The following is a 12363-nucleotide window of genomic DNA, read 5'->3' as shown; positions in this document are numbered from 1 at the left end:
TGGAGGGAGAACGTGTTTCCTCAGATTATTAGGATCCCTGAAACAATTCAATAAGCAATCCCTAAACAACTGCAGTTTAGAGACCAGAATGCTCTTTTATATAACACCTTACCGTCCACAAGCAATCTGAGTGACAATGCTTCCCATAAGTTCAAAAACTTTCCTTGGGTTTATTTCATGACTGGTAGAATTATGGCCCAACTGACCATACCCTCCAGCTCCAAAAGTAAACACTCCACCTTCCTAAAAAAAGACAAAACCCCTTATCATTAGAAGGCATAATAAAGAAAATAACTGATCTCCAGAAAAATAAGTCCAAATCTTTAATATAAACTCAGGTTTTTCTCTTTTAAGAACTGTCTTCATAATTTAACAGATAGATGGCTCTTTCAAAGTAAAATGTCATACAACTATGAGAATTCCAGGTAATGATGTTTTCACCATTATAAAATATTTAAAGTAGACACTGAAGAGATACAAATAATTATTTATTTGCATTGCCTTTCATTATCATTATACTGTCTTGCTGGATTCCAAGTACATATACAAAACTTCATAAAACCTAAAAATGGTATCTTCACTTTTCAAGGTAGTCTACTACCTTACATAGATGCGCTGCAAAAAGAGTACATGTAACCAGAGTGCATAAATATAGCAATTTTTATTTACTTATTTATTTTTTCAGACAGGGTCTTGCTCTATCACCCAGGCTTGAGTGCAGTGGCATAATCACAACTCACTGCAGCCTCAACCTCTTGGAGTCAGGTGATCCTCCCACCTCAGCCTCCTAAGTAGCTGGGAGTACAGGCATGCACCACCAAGTCTGACTATTTTTTTACTTTTTTGTAGAGATGGGGTTTTCCTGTGTTGCCCAGGCTGTTCTCGAACTCCTGGGCTCAAGCGATCCTCTTGCCTTGGCCTCCCGAAGTGCTGAGATTATAGGCATGAGCCACTGTGCGTGGCCTTATAGCAATTTTTAGCATACAGTTACTACAATATACAGATGTCATTTAAAAAAAAAAACTCATAAAAACATTTAACTAAAGCGGATCACTTGAGGTCACTTGAGGTCAAGAGTTTGAGACTAGCCTGGCCAACATGGCAAAACCCTGTCTCTACTAAAAATACAAAAATTAGGGCCAGGCGTGGTGGCTCACACCTGTAATCCCAGTACTTTGGGAGGCCGAGGCAGGCAGATCATGAGGTCAGGAGATCGAGACCATTCTGGCTAACAAGGTGAAACCCTGTCGCTGCTAAAAATACAAAAAGTTAGCCATGCATGGTGGCACGGACCTGGAGTCCCAGCTACTCGGGAGGCTGAGGCAGGAGAATTGCTTGTACCCAGGAGGCAGAGTTTGCAGTGAGCCAAGATTACGCCACTGCACTCCAGCCTGGGCGACAGAGAAAGACTCCATCTCAAAAAAAAAAAAAATTAGTTAGGTGTGGTGGTGGGCGCCTGTAGTTCCATCTACTTTGGACGCTGAGGCAGAAGGATCACTTGAACCCAGGAGGCGCAGGTTGCCATGGGCCGAGATCATGCCACTCAACTGCAACCTGGGCGACAAACCGAGACTCTGTCACAAAACAAACAAACAAACAAAAAAACATATAACATATAACTAAATTAGAAGTTCTGTATTGGAAAAAAATCTGTGATAACACAATCACAATTAGTATTCTTCAGTTCAACTGCTTTTCTTCATAGTTGTAGCTATATATGCAACTTTATATCCTGCTTTCATCATTTAATAGCATTATTACATACTGTTATATAAGAACATTCATTTTTCTTGTTTTATCATAGAAAATTTCAAGCAAATACACAAAGGTAAAGAGAAAATATAGTAAATCACCATATAACCATCACGCAGTTTCAATAACTGGCAAAAGGTTGGTTATTTTGTTTCACTGGTGTCTCCCTTTCCCTTTTGGGGGTATTTTCAAACAAAACAAAAAACACTTGAGTACTTTAAAGCAAACTGTGGTCATCATATCATTTCACCCACAAATGTGTATGTATCTTCAACAGCATATATCTCTAAGAGATAAAAGTATATAACCGTAATACTATTATCACATTCACAAAATCAATAGCCATGTTTAAATCTTCCTGATTATTTTATTGCATCATGTCACAAAGCATATGTCTGCTTTGTTAGTGAAGTTAAAAATAAGTAAGTCAGGTGGGGCACGGTGGCTCACGCCTATAATCCCAGCACTTTGGGAGGCTGAGGCGGGCGGATCATTTGAGGTCAGGAGATTGAGACTAGCCTGGCCAACATGCCGAGACTTCGTCTCTACTAAAAATACAAAAATTAGCTGGGCATAGTGGTGTGCGCCTGTAATCCCAGCTACTCGGGAGGCTGAGGCAGAAGAATCACTTGAACCTAGGAGACGGAGGCCTGCAGTGAGCCAAGATCACACCACTGCACTCCAGCCTTGGCAACACAGTGAGATGCCATCTCAATTAAAAAAAAAAAAAAAAAATATATATATATATATATATATATATAAAAAAATAAAAATAAGTCAAAGAATGTCAGCCTGATACATCCCCATTAGGCTTAATGGTCTTTGCCTGGATCCATTATTTCATCAGGGAGTCTAAAATGGTGATTTTTCTAGTTTTATTATTTTTCCTACAGTTATGAACTGAAATTCTTCTATAAATAATTTGACTCATTAACTATTAAATTACCTAAAATGCAAATTGCAAATGAAAGGCAGAATACTTGATTCTTTCCCATTATTGACCAGTTAAAAAAAAAAAAATGAGTGTTGTCCTAGCAACTTCCCAAGGTAAGCAATAAGTTTTGCTTATATTGATTTGCGGGAAGAGAAGATCATTACAAACTCATGAATTTTTTTTATAGATCTGATGTTTTCCATTTTTTGCAGTCATTATTTCTTCTCCATATCCAGTGAAAGCTCCTTCAGGTTGTTCTTCTGACAGGACCACAGTAATCTTTGCTTTTTTATAACACAAAATGCCCAAAAGTATTCTTATACATATTTTTTGTCCCAGACATGGGATCAGACTCTTTTCTAAGAAGCCCTGGTTCCTTTTAGTGGAGAATCTATAACAATCAAGGGATTATCATTGTGTCCAGATTATACATGGTTCATTACTTCTAGGACCTTTCAGTGGTTATGGCAAAACAAAAACAAAAACAAAACAAAAAGCATATTCTTGGAGAAAAATAAAGAGTTCATACTAACACTTGCAATTCAAAGTAAAGATCACAAGGTTTTAACTTAATTCCTATAGTTTTACACCTATCTCTTTTCTCTTCAGTTGAAAATCATAGTTTATAACACAGTAAAATAACTACTTCTTTGCTTTCTCCTATGTATATGTAACATATTGGAAAAAAGATAATAGCAAATTTACTTCTAACAGTAAGACTACAGAATGCACACTTGTAATCCCAGCATTTTGGGAGGCTGAGGTGGGAGGCTCACTTGAAACCAGGAGTACCAGACCAGCCTAGGCAACAAAGCGAGACACCATCTCTACAAAAAATAAAATAAAATAAAAAATCAGCCAGGCACAGTGGCGCATGCCTGTAGTTCTAGCTACTCAGGAGACTGAGGTGGAAGGACTGCTTGAGCCCAAGAATTTGGTCATAGCTTCAGTGCACTATGACTGTGCCACTGCACTCCAACTTGAGCAACAGAGTGAGACCCCCATCTCAGGGAAAAAAAAAGTTACAGAATGCAGTTTAAGGGCCAGGCACAGTGGCTCACGCCTGTAATCCTAGCATTTTGGGAGGCCAAGGTGGGTGGATTTCTTGAGGTCAGGAGTTCGAGACCAGTCTAGCCAACATGGTGAAACCCCATCTCTGCTAAAAATACAGAAAATTAGCTGGGCGTGGTGACGCATGCCTGTAGTCCCAGGTACTCAGGAGGTTGAGGCAGGAGAATCACTTGAACCCAAGAGGTGGAGGCTACAGTGGGCCAAGATCGCACCATTGTATTCTAGACTGGGTGACAGAGTGAGGCTCTGTCTCAAAAAAAAAAGGAAAAGAATGCAGTTTAAGATTTCTTTGTGGATTCAGTTTATCCTTAGCGTATTTCCCCCAGTGATGTACAGCAAAATGCTGTATTTTAAAATCACCTAAAATAATTCTTTCTTGTGTAGTTGTGTCACCAACTTGTTAGTTTTCCATTTTTAAGGACTAATATGTATATAATTTACATATAATTTTTACATATATATATAAAACTTTGCCTTTTTTTTTTTTTTTTTTGAGACGGTTGCCTAGGCTGGAGTACAGTGGCACTGTCTCGGCTCACTGCAACCTCCGCCTCCCAGGTTCAAGCGATTCTCCTGCCTCAGCCTCCTGAGTATCTGGGATTACAGGTATCTGCCACCACGCCCACCTAATTTTTTGTATTTTCAGTAGAGACAGGGTTTCACCACGTTGGCCAGGATGGTCTCGAACTCCTGACCTCGTGATCCACCTGTCTCGGCCTCCCAAAGCACTGGGATTACAGGTGTAAGCCACTGCACCAAGCCATAATTTTGCTTTTTAATTACATGTAACAGTTTCTAGATTCCAAAGTAAAAAATTATAAGGCAAGGCACATTTGTTCTGCCTATTAATTTTAAATTATTGTGTTTTTAAAAACATACATGGCCAGGTGCAGTGGCTCACACCTGTAATCCCAGCACTCCGGGAGGCAAAGGCAGGTGGATCACTTAAGGTCAGGAGTTCAAGACCAGCCTAGCAAACATGATGAAACCACGTCTCTAAAAAAAAAATACAAAAAATAGCCAGGTGTGATGGCACATGCCTATAATCCCAGCTACTTGGGAGGCTGAAGCATGAGAATCGCTCGAACCCGGGAGGTGGAGGTTACAGTGAGCCAAGATCATACCACTGTACCCCAGCCTGGGAGACAGAGTTTTTGTTCAAAAACAAAAACAAACAAACATACATGGCATATGATGTATGTTCATATTTCGGTCCCTTTCTTACAAAAAGACAGCTGTTCCATACGCCTTGCTCTTTTCACTTAGCAATATATCATAGAAATCATTCCACAGCATAAGTATCTCATTCTGTTTTACACTTCACTGTACTTCGTTACAGGGATGTACTACAATTTAACTCATGGACATTTGGATCTCTCCTAGTCTTTTGCTATTAAAATGCTACAATAAATGGTCTTGTGCATACATAATTTCAAATCTTTGGGGTAGATTCCTAAAAGTGGGTCTGCTAAATCAAAATGTGTATTTGTATGTGACTTACATAATACATCTGCAAATAAACTTGAAAAAAAATGTGACATCTTTATGGAAGTATCCTCATATCTATAAACATGGCATGTCTTTCCATTTATTCTGTTTTTAAAAGTTAGTTTTAAAATCTTTCCTAATGCAGTTTTGCTACTGTAGGTTTTGTACAGAAGACTATTTCATAAAGCAATCTTAATCTATTTACTATTTCCAAGAAATTCTTCCAGAAAAGCAAGACATATGGATATAGAACATGTATTTTAACTTAAATCTAGGGAAAATAAAGTATTTTATTTTGGGGATATTTACAACTATCTAATTTTGTTAAAAATAATATACACCCAAAATTCCAATAAACAAATGTCACTAGCTACTATCTTCTGACAGAGGAATACAAAAGAGTAACAGAATTAGCATTTCTTAAAACTAAATAGACACAAAAAGTTACTTATCCTAGAACATTAGGATGAATGGTTATCTGAAAGGCTGAATCTGAAAAGCATTAACATTGTTAGCCTTTCTGCCATAAAATTAAGTTTTTGGAATTATATCACACATGGTATTTTTTATATTTTGATAAATTTCTTCCAAATACCAATAACAAAAAAGGACAAGTAAAATGTAAGACTTGCCAACAGGAATAAATAAGACTTCAGTGATTACATTTGTAATCTGAACGCCAAAATCAATAAAATATGATATTAGGTTGGTGCAAAAGTAATTGTGGTTTTTACCATTAATGGCAAAAAAACGAAATTACTTTTGCACCAACCTAATAATAAGATTGGCAGGTATAATATTCCTTCCTTAATAAAGGCAAGTAATACAAAATACTTTAACTTTCATAATTGGTCATTGTATTTTTTAAAGTGCCTTGAGTTCATTATATTTGACAATAATGAAGAATAATTCTTGTCCTGCTAAAATTCCCAAGTAGAAATATAATGCAGAATTTTAAGCCTGATTAGAAGTTAATGCCTCTTTTTTTTTGAAATAAGGTCTCACTCTATCTCCCAGGCTGCAGTGCTGTGGTGTGATCTCAGCTCACTGCAAACTCCACCTCCTGGGTGCAACTGATTCTCCTGCCTCAGCCTCCCGAGTAGCAAGGATTATAGGTGCCTGCCGCTATGCCTAGCTAACTTTCGTATTTTTAGTAGAGACAGGGCTTCACCAAGTTGGCCAGGCTGGTCTTGAACTCCTGACCACAGGTGACCCACCTGCCTCAACCTCCTGAAGCGCTGGGATTACAGGCATGAGCCACCATGCCTAGACATTAATGTCTTTTTACCAATTTTATATACTATGTAAGACCAAAACAGATAAAGAAGTTTAACCAGTTTCTAACTTGACCAATGAAAAACTTGCAAATTCCTTTACATTAACATGACTGCAATAAATAATCCTCTGGTAAAGGTTAATTGAATGCTTTCATTTTCATCTAACTTCTAGTCACTCGAGAACTAAATAGTACTGATACTTAATTGGCACATACCCAAGACAGTGAGAGGTCAGAGTTAAAGCCATTGATAAAACTCTGATCAAAGCTCACTATAACTGCTTGCACAATACTTGGCCTATGAATAACAGACAGATTCATCTCCTCTATTGCTTGTATGAAGTATTTATAAGCCAAATGGAAACTACATTCAAATTAGGCTGAGCTACACAATATAAATGGGTTTGATACATGTATCATGGCAAGCCTAATGAACTAAAATGGAATAATTTTATTCAAAGTATGACTTAAGCAGTATTTCATATAAAGCTGAGAAATTCAGCAATATACTATTATTACATACAATAGTGTATCAATTCACATTTTATAACATAAAGTTGAAAAATTAGGTAAATTATTTTCAAGAATAATCTAAGTCTGTTTTCCCAGATAAATTATGTTTGAAATACCAATAATACTCAAGTTAAAACTTGAGAAAATATCATGAGAACATTCATTAATTATGAAAGAACCATGATGAGCAATAATAAAGAAGTTTTAAAAGTACAATACCTTGGTTAGTGCAGCAGTATGATCTTCTCCACAACAAATATAAACTATTTTCTGAGATCTTAGTGACTTTAGTAAATTAGGAACATACCTATCTGAAAATTCCAACAAGAGATGTTAATAATATTTTAAAAATTAAAACTCATCTAGATGTGTTTCCTCTACAGCTTCCCAAGCTCAGTAGATAGTTGTGAGTAAATAATTTTAACTATGATTCAATGATTTTGTAGTACAAGCTTCCTAAGTCGGGTTCCCAGGCCTATCCATACTATTGTGATAAAGGAGGGACTTAAAGAGTTAAGCGCTAAACAGCCAATATGCCAGTCTACGCAGGACTCAGCAATCAAGGAATTTCAAAATTATTTAACTGCTTCTAATTTTCCACATATACACATCATTCTTTATATTCACTTCATGATAGTTATACCAACAGGAGCCTACTTAAAAGCCTGGAAAAAAAAATGTACTTTAGGCTGTTTTGTAGCAGAAAAGATACATGATATCCTAATATGACATATTCTTCTTAGGAAAAACAAGGTATTCTTTCTTTCTTTGTCATTACTAATCGTTATCAGATTAACAACTCACTTTTGTCCATTTCAGTCATTACAATTATATTGAACTATAAGAAATTAGCTTTTGTAAGTCAAATACTGGCATTCAACTCAATGTAATCATGAAAATTAAGTTCCAAGATCCCAACTTGTTTCAATTTTAATTTTTTCAAATTCAAAATGTTTATTTTTAAGACTTTAGCATCAATGTTAAAAGTGAAGCCCAACCAAAGATTAATTTAATCCAAATCATTTAAATATTTCCTTGAAAAACTCAAAGATTAACACTTCATGTTACTTCCCCAGAATAATTTTACAGCTTCCTTCCACTAACAGTGGCCAACAGTGGATTAACAATTTGAAGTAATGTTTTTCAACTGTCTTTTAATAAACATCCAATACTAAAGATGTTGTCCAGATATAGTTCTTTTTTTTATTTTTTTTATAGTTCTTTAATGAAAAAAGGATATTTTGTGTCTTCCCACTGCATTCCTCAAATGGAATTTTTAAATAACATCTTATCCCCACCTCTACACCAGGGAACATACATTTCTCTCTTATACTAAGAATCACTGATCTATCTCAAAAGATCATCTCTTTTAAAAAACACACTTAAACTATACATAATGAGAACCTACCATTTTCATCATTAAGACCTAGCTGACCAAACTTGTTGCGTCCCCATCCAAAGATAGCTCCAGAAAGTGTGAGTACAAAACTATGGGCTCCTCCTGCTGCAACTTGCATGAAAGGGATTCCAAGCAAAGACTTAATCAGCTGTGGTGAAGTTTGCTTTTTACAGTCAGTACCTAAACCCAATTGGCCATATTTATTCTGTCCCCAACAGAAGACTTCACTTGCTGTAAAACAATAACGGAAATATTAACCATTTTTCTTATATGCAAAAAATTTAATTTGAAAATAATCATTTCATTTAAAATTTCATACAAAGAGTATTATTTTGGGACATTCTTCCTATCATCAAAATAATATAAATATTATTTTTAGCAATTATGCTTATTTTTCTTATATGAACATATACTACTACCTAGAAGAACATTCAGTATTAGTATACTTTAAGTTTGATTGACCACACAGAGGAACAGGTGAGTCATATAACAAGGAGTAATCTCATTTCCTTATGCTCCTCAACAGTCTCCTTTTAATATTCCTCAAGTCTCATTTTTATTCTGTAGTTTCTCCCAAGAGGTACTCATTCAAGCTCAAACTTCAGTAACTATCTGCTGATCACATTCAAAATTTTATCACTAGCCCAAACCTCTCCTGAGGAAAAAACCCACATAACCCATTGTTTGCCTGACATCTATACTTGGAAATTTCAAAGGAACTTCTAACTTAGGATGCCCCAAACTGAATTCATTACCCCCATCCTACTTCCCTGGACCTCTTTCCAGTGTTCCCCATTTTGGTAAATAACATCATAACTGACTCAGTAGCTACAATTATAAACCTAGGGAGTCTTCCTTAATACTCCTCTCTTTTTTTTTTTTTAACTTCACAGATATCCAATCTATCATATATCACCAATTTATATACAGTTTTCTTTCTAAAGAAAAATACGGCAAATAGACCCATTCCTCACCATCTTAACTGATTCCTATAATAGCTTCCCCTGCCTGTCACTTTTGCTCCCATACTGCCATCGTATTTTGCAACTTTAGACATCCTTTTATTAAACTAACAACTGGCACTAAATAACTGATACACTAATAACTGAGTTTTTTAATTGAAATTACAAAACAGTACACACTTAAAAGTAAGCTTCCTTCCAAAAAAAATCAGAATCCTGGTTCCTCTTTCGAGAGACAGCCACTCTTCTTTTTTTTTTTTTTTTTTTTTTTTTTTGAGATGGAGTCTTGCTCTGTCGCCCAGGTTGGAGTGTAGTGGTGCAATCTTTGCTTGTTGCAACCTCCATCTCCCAGGTTCAAGTGATTCTCCTGCCTCAGCCTCCTGAGCAGCTGGGATTACAGGCATGTGCCACCACATCTGGCTAATTTTTTTTAAATATTCTTAGCAGAGATAGAGTTTCACCATGTTGGACAGGCTGGTCTTGAACTCCTGACCTAGCGACCCGCCCACCTCAGCCTCCCAAAGTGGTAGGATTACAGGCATGAGCCACCACACCCATCCTGAGACAACCACTCTCACCAATTACTGGTAAGTCCTTCAAAAAATGTTCTATGTGCATATAAACAGACATTTGTATACATGTATAGAGATACTGTAAAAATGCAGGTTTGATAATATTGCTCACCCCAAAAAATATATTTCAGTGCTTTCTCATTGCTCTTGGGATAAACACTTTAAACCAGGCCTATAAGATGCTGTATGATCTACCTATGTTTCCAATCTCTTCTCATATCAGTCTCTTCCCTCACTCGCTATACTCTAGCCATACTTGCCTTCCTTTATATTCTCCAATGGCCACTTCTCACACACTTGCTGTTCTCTCTACCTAAACCTTCTCCTCATCTTTGTCCAGTTCATTTCAACTCTCTCCCAGTAGGAACCTTCCTTCCCTGATCTCCTAGATTAGGTCTAGTACCTCTGCTGTATGTTCTAAATACCCTAAAGTTTTTCTTTATAGCCCTTACCATAGTATGTAACTATATCATTATTTGAACGACTATATCACGAGGGCTAGTAAGTAGTATACTGCTTATTACTGTATGCTGTAGTATGCCTAGTTCATACTAAGGGCTCTAAAAAATGTTTAGTGGCCGGGCACGGTAGCTCACGCCTGTAATCCCAGCACTTTGGGAGGTCAAGGCGGGAGGATCACGAGGTCAGGAGATAGAGACCAACATGGTGAAACCCTATCTCTACTAAAAAAAAAAATACAAAAAACTAGCAGGGCGTGGTGGCGGGCCCCTGTAGTCCCAGCAACTCGGGAGGCTGAGGCAGGAGAATGGCGTGAACCCAGAAGGCGGAGCTTGCAGTGAGCCGAGATCGCACTACTGCACTCCAGGCTGGGCGACAGAGCGAGATTCCATCACAAAAAAAAAAAAAAAAAAAAAAAAAAAAAATTAACAAATGAATAACATATTGCCTACAGCATAAAGCTGAGTAAGCCAAAAAAAAAAAAAAAAAGGTCAATATGAAACTGTCCTCAGTAAAACCTCTGAGTTTAAATTTATGTTAGATCCACCTACCAAAATATCAAAAGAGGAGTTGGCAAAACAACAAAGCATACACAGAGATTCCATGTTCCTAACTGCCTACAGAAGTCCAAATTCCTTAATATGACATTTAAGGCCCTTTATAACAGATTTCTCTTTTTATTTCAGCCTAAACTGAAGTATGAGTATGTCTCCCATTCTCTCAAAACACCCACATAAAACTACATGTCAAATACACCACTTTCTTAACTCTATGCCTTTACACTAGCATAACTCCCTTAGCCACTCAACGTTTCTCCTTGTCCTTCTCAGCATTTCTCCAATTATTAATTTAAAAAAAAATCTTTAAAGACTTGCATCAAATACTAATCCCCTCCTCCTTACTGTTACCAATTATATCAATTAGAAACAATTATATCATCACAGTATTTTACTTTTACCTTGTCAGAAATAATACATACTTTTTTCTGCCTCAAACTACAGTTATTTACTTGGACATCTGTCTCTTTCACTAGACTGTATGATCCCTAAACCTGTCTCTTAATTTATCGGTGCTTCCCCATGATTCTAGCTTAGTGTTTTATTTGTAGTAGGCTTCACTAAATAGTAACACTAAATAGTAACACTAAATAGTAACAACGGAGCAAATGGAACCTATTTCTTCTTTTTGTTTTTTTGAGACAGAGTCTCACTGTGTCACCCAGGCTGGAGTGTAGTGGCGCGATCTTGGCTCACTGCAACCTCCACCTCCTGGGTTCAAGCAATTTTCCTGCCTCAGCCTCCCAAGTAGCTGGGACTACAGGTGTGTGCCACCACGCCGGCTAATTTTTTGTATTTTTAGTAGAGAGAGGGTTTCACCATGTTGGCCAGGCTGGTCTCAAACTCCTGACCTCAGGTGATTCCCCCATCTCGGCCTCCCAAAGTGCCAGGATTATAGGCGTGAGCCACCTCACCCAGCAAACCTATTTATTTTAATGGTAAAAAACATACATATGGCAGATTCTTTACTAGCCCATATTCTAATCCTTAGCTAGAATACTAGTAAGTTAAATTGGTAAGAGAGGAATGCATACAAAGCTAATAAATATGATGTTTAGCCTTCTTTATTTCTATGCATAGAAAGTTCATCTATGAGATTAAATGAGATTGGGGAAGCAATCCTCTCCAGTTGCAGCTATGAAGAGTTTTTAACAGTTTAATAAACAGACACAAAAATCAATTTCATGTCTACATAATAAACAAAAAATGACGCCATTCACAACAAAAAATCAAATACCTAGGGGAAAGTCTAATCAAAGGTGTTTAAAACCTGTCCAGGTAAAACAAAACGCTAATGGAAAAAATTAAAGGGAGACTTAAATGGACAAATATACCATGTTCTAGAATTGAAACGTTCAATATCCTTAATTGATTTATAGA

General features: G+C 36.8%; 1 protein-coding gene across 20 annotated transcripts in view; it reads right to left on the bottom strand.

Moving 5' to 3' along the window:
- HERC4 (HECT and RLD domain containing E3 ubiquitin protein ligase 4) overlaps positions 1-12363 on the bottom strand; it is a 152642-nt gene that overhangs the window by 101976 nt on the left and 38303 nt on the right. For all 20 annotated transcript variants that reach the window (XM_077944928.1, XM_077944935.1, XM_077944939.1 and 17 more), the window contains 3 exons: positions 8443-8664; positions 7254-7345; positions 113-243 (listed from right to left, as the gene is read on the bottom strand). In XM_077944928.1, coding sequence (XP_077801054.1) covers positions 113-243; positions 7254-7345; positions 8443-8664 — 445 coding nt within the window. The remainder of the gene's footprint in view (positions 1-112; positions 244-7253; positions 7346-8442; positions 8665-12363) is intronic.

This window comes from Macaca mulatta, chromosome 9, assembly GCF_049350105.2.
Source record: "Macaca mulatta isolate MMU2019108-1 chromosome 9, T2T-MMU8v2.0, whole genome shotgun sequence".
In the NCBI taxonomy this organism is placed as follows: Eukaryota; Metazoa; Chordata; class Mammalia; order Primates; family Cercopithecidae; genus Macaca; species Macaca mulatta.
Note: the sequence above shows the minus strand (reverse complement) of the source record. Positions and strands in the feature narration are given on the sequence as shown.